Source organism: Berghia stephanieae, chromosome 13 (assembly GCF_034508935.2).
Source record: "Berghia stephanieae isolate SIO BIC M18660-M18661 chromosome 13, UCSD_Bste_1.3, whole genome shotgun sequence".
NCBI lineage: Eukaryota > Metazoa > Mollusca > Gastropoda > Nudibranchia > Aeolidiidae > Berghia > Berghia stephanieae.
Genome location: NC_088372.1, coordinates 33,660,607 through 33,683,135, shown reverse-complemented (window position 1 = coordinate 33,683,135; position 22,529 = coordinate 33,660,607). Strand labels below are relative to the sequence as shown.

The 22,529-nt window shown below is 34.3% G+C and overlaps 1 protein-coding gene across 5 annotated transcripts in view; it reads left to right on the top strand.

Annotated features, from left to right (window-relative positions):
• Positions 1–22,529, top strand: part of LOC144959099 (N-acetylglucosamine-1-phosphotransferase subunit gamma-like) — a 35,520-nt gene that overhangs the window by 9,054 nt on the left and 3,937 nt on the right. For 3 of the 5 annotated variants that reach the window (XM_078891508.1, XM_078891513.1, XM_078891510.1), the window contains 6 exons: positions 11,969–12,032; positions 14,150–14,284; positions 17,167–17,250; positions 18,536–18,629; positions 20,479–20,676; positions 21,613–21,756. In XM_078891508.1, the coding sequence (XP_078747634.1) occupies positions 11,969–12,032; positions 14,150–14,284; positions 17,167–17,250; positions 18,536–18,629; positions 20,479–20,676; positions 21,613–21,756 (719 nt within the window). Of the gene's footprint in view, positions 1–7,525; positions 7,698–9,862; positions 10,084–11,968; positions 12,033–14,149; positions 14,285–17,166; positions 17,251–18,535; positions 18,630–20,478; positions 20,677–21,612; positions 21,757–22,529 lie in introns of those variants that run through there. The other 2 variants (XM_078891509.1, XM_078891512.1) reach the window with 2 other exon arrangements.

Here is a 22,529-nt window from a genome sequence, read left to right as displayed (position 1 = left end):
GTTTCTTGGTAAATGTTGCGATTTACTGAAAGTTGCGATTAACCGAGTTGCAATTATCCGAAGTGAACTGTAATTTTTTTTAAAGATAAAAAGATTTGGAATCCATGTCGCCCGGACCTGAAAAGACAGGTGGGAAATCTTTTTTTTAATCTTCGCAATAGCAAATTGAAAACAAAACAATGTTGAAGTAAAGCCATGGTCGATTGTTTGAACTGACTCAAATAGCAAACAGTATCATTTATTTGTTTGCGCGGATATGTGGTTTTGTGGTATAACGGAACGGAAGGTCCAGGGTTCGAGTCCCACTCTGAGTGACGCATACTTGAGTCCTTGGAATAGGCTATTTACTCAAATTCTCTCAGAGTACATGGATGTAAAATGAGGACATGGCCGTTAACAGCATTGTCCCTGTCGGAATTTTTAAAGAAAGGTAATACCATCTATCAGGCGTCATGTCTCGTCCTATAAAATGTTTATTGTTGCAGTTGGATAGGGACCCCTTTTAAGCGCTTTGAGAATATTTAGTGGATATCGCGCAAGCAAGCAATCCACACAAACCACCTTAACAGTTAGATTTCCTTTACTTGCAAGCGTCTCCAAAAATAGAATCATTCATTAGGAACAGATCATAATGTGATAAACCCTAAAATTGTTATAAGCCGTGTAATGGTGTATAGTTATCATCGCATTAATAAACTTTCTTACCTGACAGGACGTCGTCGACTTTCGGTATTCGCGAAATCGATGTCACAGTAGGTACATTAAAATCTACGTGCACATGTTAGCGCACGTCGGTTAAGGTTTTACAGGGTTACAGGTACAAGTTACAGTAAAAAGCAATAGTCCATATTGCAGAGACTTCGAACATTCACATTGGTAATTTGAAAAAGCCCCCTTGCAGACGTGCAGATATTTACAAATAAGTTCACGTCGCTCCTTGCGCTTGAAAAAAAAATAATAGAAGGAACAATCACATTAGAAGAAACAATCACGAGTTATGTATGTTAATATCTACGAAAATATAGAATATTTGATTAAAATAAAACTGAAGTCAGCAACCTACCTTTTTCCATAGAATGCTTTGCTGTATCAATCATGAAGAGATTAAACTTTGGTTAAGTGGTCACTAGAATATACTGATAACAGATTGATAGCATGTTGTTAGGTCACCAGAAGTTATTCAATTGAAACCCTTCTCCAATTACAGGATGGTTAGCTGTAATGGTTCATGACCATAGCGAGTTCAGGCTATTAAATAGTTCGAATTATCTTCTCAAAAGCTACGCTGCAATCAATTGCAATCAATATGATGATGATATTTAGCCAACGTGTACTTATTTGCAGGTCTGATAACCCAAATTGTTACGGGCTCATTGTTGTCTCAAAGTAACAAACACACACACACACCCACACACCCACACACACACACACACACACACACAGACAGACACACTCTCAGGCAGACGAGGGCGCGTGTAAATTATTAGACAAGGGACTCACTAAAACATGTCCGAAAAAGAAGGAGTTTTCAGTTCCTTTTTTAACGTTTCGAGGTATGTTGAGTCTCTGATTTCTATAGGGAATTTATTCCAAATTCTAGGGACGGACCAAGCAATCGTTCACTCAAAACCTATGCAGATCCACCCTGAGAGATGCAGCTTCGTCTTGTTTTATTATTATAATTGTGAGTTTTATTTTAATTACGTAGAACGTTTTACAAGTCACCTGGTTCTCTAGATATATCTATGTACGCTTTGAGACTCTCTCTCTCTCTCTCTCTCTCTCTCTCTCTCTCTCTCTCTCTCTCTCTCTCTCTTTCTCTCTCTCTCTCTCTCTCTGTCTCTCTCTGTGTGTCTCTCTCTGTGTGTGTCTCTCTCTCTGTCTCTCTCTCTCTCTCTCTCTCTCTCTCTCTCTCTCTCTCCGGGAATAGGCGCTAACGAAATAAACTATATTATTATCATCTAGTTTCTGTTTTTGTTTCTATGGGTTTTACGCGCTAGCGACACTTTTAGGCCATTTCATCGCCAGAGGGAAAAGTTGAAGATGTTTGGAATTATTAGAGAAAAGTAAGATAAAGGGGGATAATTCAAATTGGGAGCAGACGATCCACAAGCATCCAAGCAATGTGCTTGTTTTGACATTATCCATCCCATCCAAGCTCGAGCAAAGGATGTAGCCATGAAGGAAATGCTCAAATGCTTACAAAGTACATCTATTAATATATAAAAAAGAGCAAGTCAGTTTGCCTGCGTATGTGTAGACTACAGGTAAAACCAGACTTCTATCAGCTAATAGATAGAACGAAGATGACGTCAATCCGGTCTTTGTTATTGTATTTTGCCATCCGCGTTTGCGAGTTATTCTCACTAAACGGTATTACCCCGACTATATAAAAGTTCATGATTACACAGAGTATTGTGTGTGTGTCCGTTATACTTCCGGATGGCAATGTTATGAGCTTATTAGCCAAGCGCATACTATCTATACAATTAACATATCTCTCTGTTGTTATGACGCCGAGATTTTTGCGATGTAAGCCGATTTTACAATGGCCGTATAAAATGTAAAAACAATTTTATTCCATCCCTAAGATTTATGACGCCATTTTATGGATAGTTCGAAGATGACGTCATTCAGGTCTTTGTTATTGTTTTTTGCCATCCGCGTTTATGAGTAATGCTCACTGAACTGGATTAACCCGACTATAAACGTTCATGGATACACACAGTTTTGTGTGTTGGTCGGTTATACTTCCGGATGGCAATGTTATGAGCTTCTAAGCCAAGCGCATACTATCTATACAGAAAGCGAACCCACAGCAACATGTTATGATTGCCTTGAAATGTAACACTGATTACAAACAGATCGATCAATAGAAGTAACGAAAATGAAGTCACTCAGCTCATTTTATTGTTTTAAGACAGTGTAAATGTTGCTGCTCGAAGCTCGAAAAAATAAATAATAACGTGAAGTTGAATGTAAGCTTCAATTTAATTACAAAAACAGATCTGTTTTTGTAATTAAATTGAAGCTTACATTCAACTTCACGTTATTATTTGTTTTAAGACAGTCATGTTGGTGATTACCTCTCATTAAATTATATCAATCAGACTATAAACGTAGTTATGAGGTGATGCGGTCTCGTGGCATGGCACTCGCCATCGGATCGGAAGGCCCTGGGTTAGAGTCCCGACCCGGGCACAGTTGAGTCCTTAGAAAAATGTCTTTACTCACATTCTCTCACCATACTCAGTTGTAAATTGAGTACCTGGCCGTTAACAGCTTTGCCAATGTCCGAAAAAATGGTATTATTATTATTATTATTATCGCCTTACAGGCGTCATTTCTCGTCCTAGATGTTAAGTGTTGCTGTTGGCTAAGAAGCTCATAACATTGCCATCCGGACGTATAACGGACCAACACACAAAACTGTGTGTATCCATGAACGTTTATAGTCTGGTTAATACAGTTAAGTGAGCATTACTCATAAACGCGGATGGCAAAAAACAATAACAAAGATATGAGTGACGTCATCTTCGAACTATCTATACTTGTCACATATGATGAAACAACGATTGATGTTATAGTCCGTTCCACAACCCGAGCGCACGCGTTGACGTGTGTATATCTTTCCAACCTTCTGGTGGATTTTATTGAAAATTGACTCAAACACAAGATTTTCTTTCACCGATTACAGTACTATAGATAGTATGCGCTTGGCTACGAAGCTTATAGATGGTATGCAGATGACGTCACTCAGGCCTTTGTTATTGTTTTTGCCATCCGCGTTTGTGGTTGTTCTCACTAAACTGTATTAACCTGACTATAAATGTTCATGGATACACACAGTTTTGTGTGTTGGTCAGTTATACTTCCGGATGGCAATGTTATGAGCTTCTTAGCCAAGCGCATACTATCTATAACATTGCCATCCGGAAGTATAACGGACCAACACACAAAACTGTGTGCAACCATGAACTTTTATAGTCTGGTTGATACAGTTTAGTGAGAATCACTCACAAACGCGGATGGCAAAATACAATAACAAAGGCTTGAGTGACGTCATCTTCGTTCCATCTATACTTTGAGATTTTTCTTCTTTACGGTATATAAATAAAAGAAAGGTCTGGGATGAGTGACAAAATAGATGGTTTACAATAATAGTATTAAACACAGTGAATTATGTTGTGATTACGATCATTGAACTCCCCACAGGCTTGACCAGGGGTTTACTTTTCACGAGATTCATGTGCAATACTCACTAACATTGCCACCCTGGGTTCAAAATGACACAGCAAATTATGCACTTTATACACACTTGACATAAACAATTGTTACATTTTAATAGTTGAAAGTCAGAGTAAACTGCCTGTTAAAATTTCTACATTCATAGAAAAACTGATAACAGTATGGATTAAACGTGCAAATTTGTCACAATGAGAAAAATTTACAAATATATATATATATATATTATATATATATATATATATATATATATATATATATATATATATATATATATATATATATATACATATATATAACATAATAGCAATAATATTAGATTGCCCACAACTAGGGACTCAGAATGGAGAGGACAAATGAGTAATTACGTCATTGGGATTGAGCTACTCTTGTATTTGAAAACTGCGTTTTTTGTTTTTGTTTTTTTTGTTTTAAAGGTTATACTGTAGAAAAATTACATGGAATCTGGTGATACAGAAGTTTAGATTCAGTGACAATTCACATTATCACACTCAAAGACCCCCTCCCCAGTGAACATAATTCAAAAAACATCCCAAGAACAAAGTTTGCTGACGTATGGAATTAAAACTAAAACCCAACAAGAAAGTATAGATAGTATGAAGATGACGTCACTCAGGCCTTTGTTATTGTTTTTGCCATCCGCGTTTGTGAGTTGTTCTCACTAAACTGTATTAACCTGACTATAAACGTTCATGGTTACACAGTGTTTGTGTGTTGGTCCTTTATACTTCCGGATGGCAATGTTGTGAACTCCTTGGCCAAGCGCATTCTATTTATATATAGATAGTTCGAAGATGACGTCACTCAGGTCTTTGTTATTGTTTTTTGCCATCCACGTTTATGAGTAATGCTCACTGAACTGTATCAACCCGACTATAAACGTTCATGGATACACACAGTTTTGTGTGTTGGTCCGTTATACTTCCGGATGGCAATGTTATGAGCTTCTTAGCCAAGCGCATACTATCTATACCAGTCTTCAAACGGCATTTAAAGACAAATCTTTTTCATTCTGTTTATCCTGGTTCAATGTGAACTTGGAACAAGATGTGTGTGTGTGACTGTTGTGGTGATTTTGTAGTGGAATGAATGAATTTGTGTGATACCAAAAAAACTGTTGTTAAGCACCTCTGAGCACTATTTGTGGATACTGGCGCTATAATAATAATAATAATAATAATAATAATAATAATAATAATAATAATAATAATAATAATAAAATAACAATAATAATAATAATAATAATAATAATAATAATAATAATAATAATAATAATAATATAATAATAATAATAATAATAATGATAGTAATAATGATAATAATAATAATAATAATAATAATAATAATAATAATAATAATAATAATAATAATAATAATAATAATAATAATAATAATAATAATAATAATAATAATAATAATAATAATAATAATAATAATAAGAAGAAGAAGAAGAAGAAGAAGAAGAAGAAGAAGAAGAAGAAGAAGAAGAAGAAGAAGAAGAAGAAGAAGAAGAATGATAATTTAATATGTGAGGCTATGTGGTCTTGTGGTATGACACTCGCTTTCGAATCGGAAGGTACTGTATTCGAGCCTCGCTCGGCGCATAGTTGAGTCCTTGGAGAATGCTCTTTACTGACATTCTTTCACCTTACTAATGTGTAAAATGAGTACCTGGCCGTTAACAGCGATGTCTCTGTACGAAAAAATTGTAACATCGCCTAACAGGTGTCATGTCCCGTCCTAAATGTTAAATATTGCTGTTGGCCAGGGGCCCTTTGTAAAGCGCTTTGAGCACAGTGAATATTGCTCTATATAAAAGCTCATTTAAAAAATCAGACATTATATTGATGAGGATATTACAAAGATGCTTGTTAATTCTTTTTTTACAAGCAGATTCGATTTTTGCAATGCCCTTCTCATTGGCTGTCAAAACAGATTAATTCACCAACTACAAATAAAAAAACAAAACAAAAAAAAAAAACAAAAAAAAAAAAAACAAATCAAAATAAAGCTCTAGACTTATAAAATTAACGAAAAAAGAGATCATATAACACCAGTTCTCCAGGAATTGCACTGGCTTCCTGTGAAGTTTAGGATAGAATAATTAAAGATATTGTGCTATGTTTTTAGATGTCTGGATGGATCGGCACCTTAATATTTGCAGGAACTGATTAAAAAATGTGAACCCACTCGAAATTTAAGACCATCTCAGTCCCAACTTCTAAAGGTTACCACCTCAAAATCAACTTTCGGTAAAAAAAAAACCCAACAAAAAGCCTTTTCATCCACTGTTCCATGCCTATGGAATGCACTCAGTCCTCGGACAAAGTCCTGTTCATTTATCATCTTTCAAGAAATGTCTGAAGACTGAGTTGTTCCGTGAGGCAAATTTTTATGAAATAGATGTTGCTTAGATTTTGTTTTTTGTATTCATTCTTATTATGTAGTGTCGTGATTAACGTGGATGTTTAGGCGCTATATAAATTCATTATTTACTTACTATTAACTAATTTAAAGCTCATTAAAAATAAAAAAATTATTATTATTATTTTTATTATTATTGTTATTATTATCATTATTATTATTATTATTATTATTATTATTATTATTATTATTATTATTAGTATCATCATCATCATCATCATTATTATTATTATTATTATTATTATTATTATATTATTATTATTATTATTATTATTATTATTATTATTATTATTATTATTATTATTATTATTATTATTATTATTATTATTATTATTATTTTTATTATTATTATTATTATATAACTGGCTGAGTGATGAGCAAACTGAGTGCTCTCTCCCGCAGTTTTTTTCTTCCATGCCCCTGGCAGAATAGACCTTGCTGAATCACGGGAAATAATCATTGTAATCAATGTCATTTACATAATTTTAAGCATTATGCACCTTGATTTTGTTTATCCGACGGACTTCCTTTTAGTATTGCCAGTTTGGCAGATATTTGGCAGATTTTATTTTCAGAGGCCTAGATTTTGCTACATTATTATTTATATCATGTATAGGTCTACTCCACGGTTTCCATTGCAATTTTTATGTATTAGTGATTTTTTTAAAACTTGGGAAATGAAAAAAATTATGACATCGGTCTTGCGAATTTTTTGTTTTACAAAACTGATGAGTTTTCAAAGGGGTAACTATAAATAAATAGTACGGTTTGGCAGATTTTTGTGGTAATTGGTAGAATGCCTGAAAATAATCTGGCAACCCTGCTTCCGTTGCAGATGAAATATAAACAAACACCAACTCATGTCATAAGACAAATGGATAATTTCTTGCAAGTGTGAGAGCAAGATTTCATTAACAGCGCAACTCTAACTTCAACAAGTTTGGCATAACAGATTAACATGGACAAAATTTTCTTCCTCCTGCTTTTGAATATGATCCTAATATCATGTGAGTATAGCGCTGTGATTATCCCCAGACACCTGTCTGGGGATAATAAAAATTTGTTATCCCCAGACACCTGTCTGGGGATAACGAATTTTCATTATCCCCAGACGCATATTTGAAACTCCGCTCTTTTAAACAATTATCCACATTCCAGAATATGGAATGTTTCCAGATGCACATAGAAATAAGGAAAGTTAATAAAATATCTATAAAAACATAAAATTAACCAACATTAAAATCAGTTGTTACTACATATACACAATATGCGTCGACTTCGAAGTGGGTGTCATGGCCGAATGGTTTAGTCGTCTGCCCTGGAACTTTGACCATAATCGACGTTGTGGGTTCGAATCCTGGTAACGTCACTTTTTTTTTAAAAAAAAATTCCGTCTTCTTTTTACAGAACGTTGAAAGGGATAAATGTCCCACCCATCCTCCCCCCACCTCTTTTTTTAAATTATTATTGAACTATCTCTCTCTCTCTCTCTCTCTCTCTCTCTCTCTCTCTCTCTCTCTCTCTTCTCTTGTTTTTTTTTTTTCTAGTTACTAGCAAATATATTCGTCCCCACTCCGATCTCAAATAGTGTCTAAAAAGAATAAATAATTAAAAAGCAAACAAATAGAAATATTCAGAGAGCGACCAAATGGTCAGATAGAGGAGAAAAAAAACCAATAATTGTTTTAAAAAATAAAAACAATAATTGTTTTAAAAATAAAAACAATTTAAGAAATTCATGCTCAGAAACGGAACATTTACATAAAGGTTTAGCAAACAAAAAACTCTAAGGTTTAGGTCAAAATATTAAAAAAAAAAAAGAAAAAGAGAGATTTCCCTCGGAGCAGGGAATAGTGTTAACAATAATAATAATAATAATAATAATAATAATAATAATAATAATAATAATAATAATAATAATAATAATAATAATAATAATAATAGTAATAGTATGATAATAAGAGTATTAATAATAAAAAATAATACTATTATTGATAATAATATAATAATGATTATGATGGTAATAGTGATAATAATAACAAATATTACAATTATTATTATTATTATTATTATTATTATTATTATTATTATTATTATCATCATTGACCAAAACAAAAAAAAACAATAATAGATCTAGAGCAAATTAAATAATGAAATAATATTATCGGAGAAATAAAAAATTCAACTGATTAAAAAAAAACTCTTGCTCGGAACTCGTAACAAAAGTGAAAACAATGAATATCGATTGGGAAGAAAGAAAGAAAAGTAAAAAAAAAAAAAAATGAGTGGGGGGGGGGGGGGGGGGGGGGGGGGGGGGGGGTCGGTCGCGACTGGGTCGAATCTGTGCAGCTAAAAGGAGTAAAATGAAAGGTGGCCTTACCCACTGAGCTGCCTATTCACACCGCTATCGGAATATTTTAAATTCATCATATATGAGCTAAACATATTTCCACCATTTTTGCTTCCTTGTTTTGGTAGTTATTTTCATCTCTGATTCGAATAAAAATATGTTGTTGGATCTAGTTTTGTGGACGTGTGATACTAAATTGTATTGTCTTGTGCGAAGCAGACAGGAAAATAGCAGGTGTGGGCTTTGGGCTTTGGGGCGAACAACACCATGGCCTAGGAATTCGTCCGCGACATAAAAATTATTCCCGGTCGCCCCCAAAATTGTGGCCAGAATGAGCAAATTATAGAAACAAGAGATGATCAATAAAGTTAACAGGTTGGTAGGTTATGAAAATTTAAATGGTTGGTGGACTATGAACAGATTTGATGATTAACAACTTTCTTCCTGGTTGAAAATAAAAAGTCGAATTGCCAGTTTGACGTTTTCAGATCAAAGTAACAAAAGAAATTTCATTGATCCATTTGCTTTAAAATATTTTTTTAAAAAGAGCTGGATTTGACATTTGATCACTATTTACTTTCATCTTGTGTTAAATATCACTTGATATATTAACTGTTTTGGGACACAACCACTAGTATTTTTTCCAGAATATTTGGTATTTTTCACGCCTAGTTTGGCATTTTGCATAAAATCTTTCTGCCCACTTGCTACATGCGTCTGGGGATAGTATCCCCAGACAGGTGTCTGGGGATAACAAAAATTGGTTATCCCCAGACATCTGTCTGGGGATAACGAATTTTTATTATCCCCAGACAGGCGTCTGGGAATAATGACAGCCTGAGTATAGACTATACTATAGTCGGTACCTACATCATCGTCATGAGTTGGGGGGAGGCCTTCCGAAAGCTCCACGTACTCGTAGTGCTACACGTCTTGCATTTCTTTCAACTTGTGTTTTCACCGTGGATCTTTTGCAATACATTAATTTATTCAATGTGTCTCTAGAACAAACCTTGATAGATTAGATTAGTGAGTTTAAACAGGTAGGTAGGTAGGATAGCCTAGCTCCCGCCCCCTCCCTCACCCTCTCGCTATTCTCACCCCTTTTTTAACCAACAGGTAGGGTTAGCTTAGCTGCCGCCCCTTCTCAATATTCTCACCTGATCATCATCATCTCTCTAGCTCTCGTGACTGCTGTGGTACTGGACGTAAGGAGGGTGAACATACACGTCATGTATTTAGAATTTTTACTGAATTCAGGATGGGCTTGAGGAGATATGGGAATCATGTTGGAAATCTGTTTATGGTATTTACGGGCGCTGTGATTATCCCCAGACACCTGTCTGGGGATGATGAAAATTCGTTATCCCCAGACACATATTTGAAACTCCGCTCTTTTAAACAATTATCCACATTCCAGAATATGGAATGTTTCCAAATGCACATAGAAATAAGGAAAGTTAATAAAATATCTATAAAAACATAAAATTAACCAACATTAAATCAGTTGTTACTACATATATACACAATATGCGTCGACTTCGAAATGGGTGTCATGGCCGAATGGTTTAGTCGTCTGCCCTGGAAGTTTTACCAGAATCGACGTTGTGGGTTCGAATCCTGGTTCCGACACTTTTGAAAAAAATAAAAAGATTCCATCTTCTTTTTACAAAACATTTGAACATGCACAGAACAAAGTTTCTTTTCGCCAATAGTTTAATACTAATCGGAATCAATACCTTGACATATACATACAGTCCAAGCTGGTATTGGGGACGCCACTTAATTGGGACAGCTGATTTATTGGGACGATTCCTTGGGAATGCGTTTTTTTTCTATATAAAAAGTCATAATGATGAAATTTGACAATGACCATCCCTATAAAAGAGCTTTTTTGTTGATTCAATCATTTAAAACGATGACTCATAAAATGCAAATTTGTCTAATGGGATGGTCAACCCGTGGTCGTACAGTTCGTCACAGAGGTGTGAACAATAGAATCTATCTAAATCCCTTGTCAGTGTCATCAAGTGCCATAGTCACGTTGATGGTCATGGGTCAAAAGCCACAATGCCTTCACTGAAGAGTTATTTGAACATGCACAGAGCAAAAAAAAAACAAAGCCCCCCCCCCCCCCCCCCCCCCCCCCCCCCCCCCCCCCCCACCCCCCCCCCACCCCACAAAAAAAAAATAAAATAAAATTGAAGAGCACAAAAGTAGTGATGGACATTGATTTCATCAGCAAAACGTGAAATGGGGAAGATGTAGCGATGATTTGAAAGAATTCTATCCCACCTGACAATGTTTGTGGATCAGATTAGCAGCATGGGTGAGTTCGCCGGCATATGCCGGAAATTCCGGTTTTTTACTACATATAATAATCGCCTGCCGGCATTTTGACTCTTCTGCCGGCTTTATCATTATTGCACCACCGGAGCTTTTAATACTAGGAAAGTCCTGTGTAGACTAATTTTCTTTCAAAGGTGACAGGTGAACACATGTGTCACTTTTCTGTCATACATTTTATCTGTTGTACTATAGTTATCTTTTCAGTTGGTTATTGAACGCTGGTTTTAACTAAAACCTTTCACACCATCTTTGAAGATTTGCATTGACGCTTATTTTATACTTCAATTGGTCTCAGATCTCATTTAAGCTTCTACTTCTTGTTAAATAGAACTTGGCAAGTGAAAATAAAATAAAACCAACATCTTTGACAATGAAGCCTTCAATTAAGGACTGTATTGCCAATAGATGGGTTATTCCCCTTTATAATACAACTGAAAATACTTTATTTTGAATGTTTAAATTTATAATATTTTTTTCTTAAATATTTTGTATGTCTAATATCTCACAACTAGCTCATGGAACATCCGACAGGATTTGCCAAATCAACACATGTATAAAATATCTTAATTTTTTCCACAGTCTTCCATGATGTCACTGGGGAATTGATTGATATGAAAATTGTGGAAGAACCGTCAACTTTGGGGTTTGTGATTGATTATTTTATGGTTTAAGTTTATTACCATAAAATGAAATAAATAACTTAAAAATAAAATTTCCTTTATTCACATTGTTTCTTTTTTACGAAACCCGACAAAATTATGGGAAGTAGGCAGCAGCGGGGATGGATGGATACCATGGGAATTGAAGGGGGATTATGGGATTTGGATACCAGAGGAGAATGAACCTGACACTATAGGAGGTGGGCACCAATGGGGATTGAACCTAAGAGAGGTAGATACTAGTGGACAGTGATCCCAGAAGGGTTCTTCCCTTTTTCAAAACTTACAGAAATTGTCAAAAGTTATGGGAAGTGGGCACCAATGGGGAATGAACCGTGAACTCAGGGAGATGCACTTCAGTGGGGAGTGAACCTGGGACTATGGGAGATGGATACCAATGGGAATTGAAGCTGACTATGGGAGTTGGGTACCAGAAGAGAATGAACTTGAGACTATTGGAGGTGGACAGCATTACTGAATGAATGTGGACTCAGGGAAGAGCAGATCAGGAGGGAGTAAACCAGGAACTCATGGGAGTAGACACCAATGGGGAGTGAACTTGGGACTAAGGGGAGAGTATATCAGAAGGAAATGTACCTCGGACTATGGGAGATGGATACCAGTGGAAATTGAAGCCGGAATATGGCATTTGGGTACCAGAGGAGAATGAACCTGACACTATAGGAAGTGGGCACCAATGGAGATTGAACCTGGGACCACGATAACTAGATACCAGTAGAGAGTGAGCTCAGAAGGGTACTTCTCTGTTTCGAAACCTACTGACATCATTGAAAGTTATGGGAAGTGGGCACCAATGGGGAATGAACCTGGGACTCAGGGAGGTGCCCACCAGTGGGGAGGGAACCTGGGACTGTGGGAGATGGATACTGACTATGGGATTTAGTTACCAGAGGAGAATAAACTTGAGACTATAGGAGGTGGACAGCAATGCGGAATGATCCTGGGACTCGGGGAAGAGGATATCAGAAGGAAATGAACCTAAGACTAAATGAGATGGATACCTGTGGGAATTGAAGCAGGACTATGGGAGTTGGGTACAAACTGGTGTACTCCTCCCTGAGGCCCAGGTTCACTCCCCACTGCTACCTATTCCCATAACTTTGTCGGGTTTAATAAAAAAGTAATACCCCCCGGTATTGCTTTTTTACAAAACCATGAGTCTCAGGTTCACTCCCCACTGTTGCCTATTCCCATAACTTTGTCGGGTTTAATAAAAAAGTAATACCCCCCTGGTATTGCTTTTTTCACAAAACCATGAGTCTCAGGTTCACTCCCCACTGTTGCCTACTTCCCATAACTTTGTTGGATATTGTCCAGTTTCGTAAAAAAGTAATACCCTCTTGGTATTGCTTTTTTACGTAAACTCCCTGAGTCCCGGGTTCACCCCCCACTGCTGCCTACTTCCCATAACATTGTCAGATATTGTTGGGTTTCGTAAAAAAGAAACACCCATAGTCCCAGGTGCACTCTCTACCGGTGTACACTTCCCTGAGTCCCTGGTTCACTCCCCACTGCTGCCTACTTCCCATAAACTTTGTAGGGTTTCGGCGGGTTTTGTAAAAATAGAAACACCCCTTTATTATTCATCCCATTGGGGAAATTAGTCTCTAGGGTCTATTTCAAAGGATGACTGGAATTACCTAGGCGTCAGCCGCAGTGCAGCACTACAAATTGATGTAGGGTTAGGTGACTTGCTCAAAGCCACACAGCGCAGCGGGTATAGAACTCGGTACCTTTCGGGTATGAAGCAAAGATGTACCACTGAGCCACGCTGTCCCCACTGTTTCATAGTATTTATATGTCTTTTAATTATTATATATTGTTTGGCTTTTTTAGTTGTTTTTTTTTTTTTTATTAATTAGTTGATTGTTTTTAAGGTTTTGTTGGTCAGGATTTTTAGTTTTTATTATTTTACTTTAAAATCTACTTAGAATGATTAGGATGTTAAATATTCATATTTAATTCTGGGAGAAGATATATTATCTTACTTCAAATGTGCTCACTAAACTATTCCAATTTAAATTCATGATTTTCTATTTGTGTTGTTTTTCACATTCAATAATGTTCCATCATTTCTTAGTTTTCAGCAACCGTTTGCTAACAGTTATCATCAAGAAGAAGAAACATTGAAATTACGAGTGCAACCTGCAAATTTCTCAGGCCCTTTACATTTTAAACGTTTGATTGGTCGTTGTTTCCACACTGTTATAAGTGGGTAAGTACTTAATTTAGTAATACAGTGCAAACCGCTTAATTGGAACAGCACCAAATCATTGCAATTAAGCTGTGTTCCAATTAACGGATTCCATGAATAACCTCCATACTTGGAATAACCTATCAAGACTACACGCATGTATATTACAGTAGCTATGAGACATATAGTAATTCAGAGCATCCTTCCATTTGTCTGACATTTTTCTTCTGATTTTATAACATTTAACTCACTCAATCCTAGAGAGTTTTGCTACTTTTCAAAATTGGAAAAAATGTATTAGAAATGAGCATGTACTTAGAACTTTGATTCAATTAACATTAACATGCAAAAAATACTAAAAAACATTAGCATTGATACTACGCCTATAATTTGTCTCATAAAAATGTATTAGATAGGAACGGGGTAAAAGTAGCCCGAGTATAGTCTGTGTTAGGGTTGAGTGAGTTAAGATTGAATGTGTGTAGTCTTGATGGCAGATTGAAGAGTTCCTAACTCATCACAAATTTATACAGAATGCCAAGATACCAATATATATATATCCTGTAACTAGGCCAAATGAATCAGAGAAACGCGAATTCTGTTTCCCATTAAAGCACAAGACATTTTAATCAAAGCAGTATTCATAGTCAAAAGTATCATTACTTGCGCTTTCATAAATTCACTGTTTTTCCACAAGATTGCCGAATGAGTAAGTGATAACATGTTGCCATATACAAGGGTGTGGGTGGCGATGTAGACCTGTAAATCCTCAGTTAATTAAACTGAAATCAGTCAATTTGTCAAATATAATTTTTAATTCAAATATTAAACAAAAGGAAAACATGAAGAAAGAAAGAATTTGTGAAACATAGTCGAATGAATTGAACTTAATTGGGAATGTACCAGAGCACTACGCCTAGCTCATGGGTCGTTTATACTATGGGAGATATATTGCTATGGTTAAGTGACGTTTTTTTAAAATTCTTGTATCTGAACATATCCCTGTTTATTTTTACACAACCTTCGTGAAATTATTTTTTCGATTTCCAATCTGCCGTAATCCAAAAGCAGCCAACTTTAACTGAGTCACTGTGCAATAAATTTCACTGTTTCGTCTAGGTCAAAATTGACCACATTTACATGGTGGAAAGTAAAATTATGAAAAAGTAAAACGTGAACTTGGAAGTACATTATATTGACAAATGAAACTATACGATTAATACTAGAACTAGAACGAGATCTAAATCATCTCGATTGCCTCATGTTGTAATCAAACTGGTTGACCATTTCTTCACTGATTGGGTACCTAACTATAAGAAACAATGGTGGTAAGTAATTAATTCCTGCGCAAATTAGTTTTCTGCCAGTGTTTCACCCAAACATTCATGCTGGTCACTGTCTTGTCACTGCTGTTGACTTTGATTTCTTCATTTTCCCATCTTTTGATTTTACATTATGTCAATGAATAAATTTATATCTCCACAGTGTACATTAAAAAAAAATCTTATTTCTTTCATTTTTAGTTTTTGCATAGCTATTGACCTTTAACTTTGATATATTCTTTTATTAAAAGTTTAAATATGCTCTCACAATGTATGGGGTGCAGACTTTGTAGCTCGAAGTTCTGAGCTGTCGAATGTGAGGAATGAATTATATTGGTTGCTGCTGGAAAAATAATTGCTGTTCATTTAGGTTGAAAGTATGGACATAAGGTTATGATTTGATTTTAGGAGTGCTAGTACTTAATTGTGACAATTTCATGGAGAGAAAGCCTAAACATATACTAATACTATAGCTGGAATTATCTCAGCCTAATCAGTAGAAACAGTTTTAAACATTGTTTGTTCTTTTATTTGTTTAAGTTATCATATAAATGACTTGCTTATTTGGCATTTCTTCTACTTCTACAAGGCACCCAAGTAATAGGAATACACTGTCTCTTATCTCTTTCCTTTCTTATACTGCACTCATTTATTTTAAAAAATCATGTTTGTGGTTTGTTGAAAATTTTCAGACAATTTTTGTACAGCTCATTTTTTAGGTCTATGCCAGACTCAATGCCAATGAAAGTTAACAGACATATCTGTTCATTTGATGATACGGGGTGACTCCATTTTTGTTTATATCAATAGGGATCGGTATATGGTTGATTACTTTCAAGTAAAAAAATCTTACAACATTGGCTGAATTAATCGGGATGGGTTCCAATTAACCAGTAGAAATTATACAGAAAAAAAATTATGTCACAAGAAGATTGTTCCAATTAAGCATCTGTTTCCGATAAAGCAGCATTCCAACTACTGGGTTTGACTGAACTGTCAGGTTTAATTTTTGTTCATTAGCTTTTGGCATGTCAGAAACTGTACACGGTGAATTTTACTGCATGTTAATGAATGTATTTTTACGATTCATGTAATAATAATAATAATAATAATAATAATAATAATAATAATAATAATAATGATAATAATAATAATAATAATAATAATAATAATAATAATAATAATAATAATAATAATAATAATAATATTAATAATAAAAATAATAATAATAATAATAATAATAATAATAATAATAATAATAATAATAATAATAATAATAAATGACGATGATGACATTAATGATAAGAGCAATACATTCAAATTTTTTATTTGACCTTCCATTGCGATAGTCAAAGCCAGATTATCGAGTCTAACCTTTACACTACATGGCTGGTTGTCCATGTCATTTTTTAAAATGGGATGATCGATAGAGACTTTAACAAAACTAAAAAAAAAAAAAAAAAGAATTGGATAGTTATATTTTTCTGTAGTTGTGGGGTTTTTTTTCTTTCAATTTTGTACTTTTAGAAATTTTTATATCCCATTCATTGACTTTTGTTGTTTCTTTATTTCATTTGATAGCTACAAGTACCATTTCTGTCCCTTTTCAAATATTACTCAACATGAACAAAATGTTTACTGGAATGCTTATAAAGGAGTTTTAGGGTAAGTTGATTTATTCTTTAACCCATAGAGGCCCGGTGTTTACAAAAAAAAATTCCCCTGAGGCCCAGTGTAAGGGGCATAACTCTTAACAAAAAAATACCAACACAAAGTTAAAAAATTATTAAACGAGAACCAAATGACATAAAATTATAATTTTAATTCTTTTTTATAGCCAGATAAATTTGCTTTCGAATGATATATAACATGACATGTTTTGATTTCAATAAATTGGGAAAAAAAATATTAAAAAAAAAAACTCGTTCCCCGCACCCCCATTCCCGTCATTTTCGTCAATCTCGGAATCCGATTCAGTTGCCGAATCACCTTGATCGGGTGCTAACGCCTCGTCTTGTCCATCCCCACCATCGTTTACATATTCTCTTTCTAGTTCGATATCGCTTTCATTTCCAAAATCCTCTTCTTCGTCTACACCACTCTCCAAAACATCATTTCTAGCGCCACGCAACAAACTCGTGAGTTACGGGAATGCCATTTTTCTGAATTCGATTACTCACTTGCTATCAACGATATAAACGTGCGGTAAAAAGGAAAAGGAAATAGAACGATCGCATTTCGTTTACGATGTTTCCGGTTTAGAATAAAACGAAGTGATTCGTTGCAATAACAAAGTAAACATGATCCGTTTTTTCTCGGGGGCCACGGGCGATGCGGGCCTCAACAGTCGCGGGCGACACCAGGGGAAGCGGGCCTCTATGGGTTAATTCTATAATTGGTACCACATCTGCAACAAAATGTTTTTTATAAGACAAGGAAATAAACATTAATCAACTTTCATTTTATCTTTGTGATTTTGAGACTTTTCTTTTTGAACTTCTTATTCGTTGTTGTAATAGACTCAAAGGCTGTTTTGAATGTGAAAGATCATCTAGAATCATTCACTTTTTAATAAATTTAACATCTCCATGTTCCATACTTTCTTATTGTATGTAATAGTAACATTTTCTTATAGGGAATGAGATTAGCGGAAGAGTAGCGTCCCTTGATTGGACGTCACCCATAGTCAGTGACGTCACCGGTGGAAAAGTTATTAGAAAGAGACCGTTATGTTGGTTGTGCGCATGCGTCTCTCGTCCTCGCTTCCGCGGCGAGGACGAGAGATGCATGCGCACAACCAACATAACGTTCTCTCTCTAATAACTTTTCCACCGGTGACGTCACAGATTATGGGGAACGTCCAATCAAGAGGCACTAATCTTCCGCTAATCTCATTCCCTATTAATTTTTTTTTTTAATTCAATACTTTTCTGATTTTTTCAATCTTCAGAGTATGGCAAGAGTGGGAAGTAAAGGACAACACATTTACTGCCATGCTTATGAAAGATGGTGAAGCCTGTGGAGATATCTTCCGATCTGTCAGGGTAAATTGATTGGATAAATCGATGGTCTATATCTTGTTGTATACAACTATCAAATACTTTCTGTAAACCATTAAAAACAACAACAAAATCTTCATTACAGGCATTATTTTTCTTTTTATGTGGGTAGGGGTTCAAAATGCCTTGGGGAAAACACTGATGAACTGATGCTTTTAAGATTAACGTTTAGTTTTGTTTTGAAAACATTCTTGAGGACAAGGATATTAATGGTTTCAAGCCCACTTCAGGCACTTTTATTTCATTTTCCTTGAGAAAAATTACTGATGCTAGTTTGTTCACTTGAACATTATTGATTCCTATTGACATCAGACATTGGTTTGATTTATTAAAAAAAAAAAAATTACATCGAATCAGATGATGCTGCGAGGAAGGATGTAATTTTTTAAACACTTTTTTTGTACTTCATAAAGTATGGGCTTGATTCATAATTTTTAAATGTATAAATATTCATGTCTTTTTTATGTATCATAAATAATTTTTTGTTTATTTGAAAAATCAAATATTTATATTTGAATGACCCATCTAATTGATAATAATAATAATAATAACACATGTCATTTATATCGCGCATTGTCATCACTGTCACTCAATGCACGTTACAAATAAATGTACAAAATTTAAATCTATCAAATGTACACCACAATAATATCAATAGCAGCAGTGTATGTAATATCGTATCAATATCATGAAAATGTAACGGTAAAAAGATAGTGATTTAACAATGATTTAAAACTATTAATAGATTTTGCTTCTCTTATCCTTCTGGGGCAGGTCATTCCTCACAAGGGGCCCAGTGTGGGTAAAGGAATGGCTGCCATTTATGATTATAATTATTTCTAAGATAAAGCTTCGTTTTCTCAGTCGAGGATCATACATTTCTATTTGGTACATATATTTCTAACAATTTTCTTAATCAGGCCTGTAAATCTTCCGTCTATGGTCGGATTTCCGACAGTACGATTTTGCTCTATAAGATAAGGACCTCATTATAAATAAGTTGGGTGAAAGTGACATGATTTGACTAGTCAATTGACGTGTCATATCTGTGTTGTGTAATTAATCCATATTTTTCTCCTATTGTGTCTATTTTCGCGTGTTCAAAAAGTTCCGACAATTTTTTCACCAACCATTTACAGGCCTGTTTAATGTAGTCAGGTGGTTCATCATTTAGGCTTTTAAAACTAAACAGAGCAATCTTAAAAATGATTCTTTCCTTGAAGGCAGTCAGTGCAGCTCATACAGATAGGCAGGGAGTGTGCCATTCTCGTCCGTCTTGTCACTGATTTAGCTGCCCTTTCCCGTATGACAAACTCAAATGTTATTGAGATTGTGACCATTGGTGATCGATGCCCTCTTTTTTTCCTTCCAGTTTCCTCATCATTTCTGCGATTTTTTTTGGTCCTTAATTGTCATTTAAGTGTCTTCAAAGACAGTAAAGGATTTCTTACTTTGTTTCTGGTACTAAAAGTGTTGAATAAAATTAGGGTTTTTAGTTTTGCTTTGTATTTTTCTTTTTGAAAGAAAATGAAATGAAATTCCAATCAATGCTGATAACTCATCCACGTTTTGTTTTCTTGGAGATATTATGTGTCACTCAAATAGGGCCCTAAGATTGACTTCTGCAGAGTTCATTGATATATCGGAAATAGAAAAGAAAAGGAAACTCAAAACTTGGTAATGTAAACCATTGCCAATATCTTGAAAAAAAAAGTATTAATTTATAGTGGTGCAAATAATAGGGTTGTTAGATTAGATACCTGGATTTTCTTGTTTGTTTTATGATGCTGAGACCAACAAATTACAAAAGCTTTTTTTTCTCTTTATCTTTCAGGTATTTTTTACCTGTGGGAACCACAGTGAAATTTTAAATGCCACGGAGCCATCAAGGTGCAATTATGAAGTGGAGTTCTTGACACCCCTAGTATGTGCCAAGGATTCCATGCTTGTGTATCCAACTTTAACTCCAGACCTGCGCCATGAGTGGGATCTGTTGGAGGGCGATATGGCTATAGGAGATTTGACTCAAAAGGTGATCAGCAACTTATTTTGTTTGGCTTCTAATTTCATTGTTTTGTTTTCTCTGGTTTTTTTTGTTTTTTTTTTGTTTTTTTTTCGATTGTCAATATAGATTTTACTAGCAAACCCATGACATCTTGGATGTAAAATTAATCCTTGTCGTGTGTGTATATTACGTAACTCTGATATTTCATGTTATATTTGGTTTGAGTTTTACCATTGGACCGTTACAGTTTCTCCCTTTTTTACAAAATTTTTATTATCATCACTGTAATGATGATGATGATGCTAATAATAATCATGATAATAATAATAATAATAATAATAATAATAATAATAATAATAATAATAATAATAATAATAATAATAATAATAATAATAATAATGATAATAATAATAATAATAATAATAATAATAATAATAATAATAATAATAATACTATTACTATTGATGATGATGATGATGATGATGATAGTGATAATGCTGTAATAATAATAATAATAATAATAATAATAATAATAATAATAATAATAATAATAATAATAATAATAATAATAATAAATGATGATGATGATACTAATGATAAGAGCAATACATTTAAATTTTTTATTCGACCTTTGTGATAGTCAAAGCCAGATTATCAAGTCTAACCTCTACACTACATGGCTGGTTGTCCATGTCATTTTTGAACCATACAATGATGCTTTTTCCCTCTTTTTATTTTATAGTTTTAAATGAAGGTTACAGTACTTAATGTTTTTTATTGTATTATCATTGACTCCATTTATCGATAGAGCTCTTTAATTTAAAATTGGCTAACCCTAGTTTTGTGGGCCTTGGTGATGACTGCTTTGCTATTGGTTGAAATTTTCGCCCAAATAATCGCTTTTTTATTTTATTCACTGTCAAATTTTATCGCTGAATTTCATTGATATGTTTGTTTTTACAGGGTTACCAAAGACGACTCATCTCTATTTTTGAAAGAGCTGGTATTAAGTTAAGTAAAGAAAATCACAAAGAATTGGTCAAAAAAGAGGAGGAGAGAGAGGAGAAAAATAAATTTGATTTCACAAGCTTGATGAATTGTAATGCAGTGAGTATAACCAATGATCTCAGAATGAGACAAGTTATGAATGCAATAACTTTTTGTTTTTGTTATTGAGGGGGGTATTAATTGTTTTTTTACGTAGTTTTTTTTTCTTTAAAAAAAAATAAAAATTTATGCATTTCTTATATGCAATGTCAGACTGATTTGATTTCAGTACAAGTGGAAAGAACAAACTCTACCTCAGGCTTCTTCAGAAAAAAACTTAGACTTTATACTCTATGCGACAGCAGGAAGGAAATAAGATTAAAGTGCTACAAGGCCTTTGTTAGACCTAGAATATAGTAGTCCTGTCTGGGACCCTAATCACAAATCAGAACTCCAAGAAATTGAACAAATACAAAACACGGCAGTGAAATTTATAGATCAAAACAACAACGATAAAATCATGAAAATGATTTAAATCTCGAACTGCTGCAAGAGAGAAGAAAGCGTGACAAATTAACAATATTTTGCAAAGACCTAAACAATCTGAGAGTAAGTCATCCAAGTTTATGGTTCCCCTCTCAAGAGTGGATGCCCACTTGTACTCGTTGATACCCTAGACATTGAGACAGTGGAATAGTCTCACATCTCCAATGTCATAAAAATGCTGTGGTCTGTCAAATCTTCAACATTTGGAGTTACAGACTTAAAAGGAAGAAGAAGTAAACAAATTCCCATTTTTGGAACGAATTTCCATTTTAGGATAAATAAAGTATTTATTATTATTATTATTATTATTATTATTATTATTATTATTATTATTATTATTATCGTTA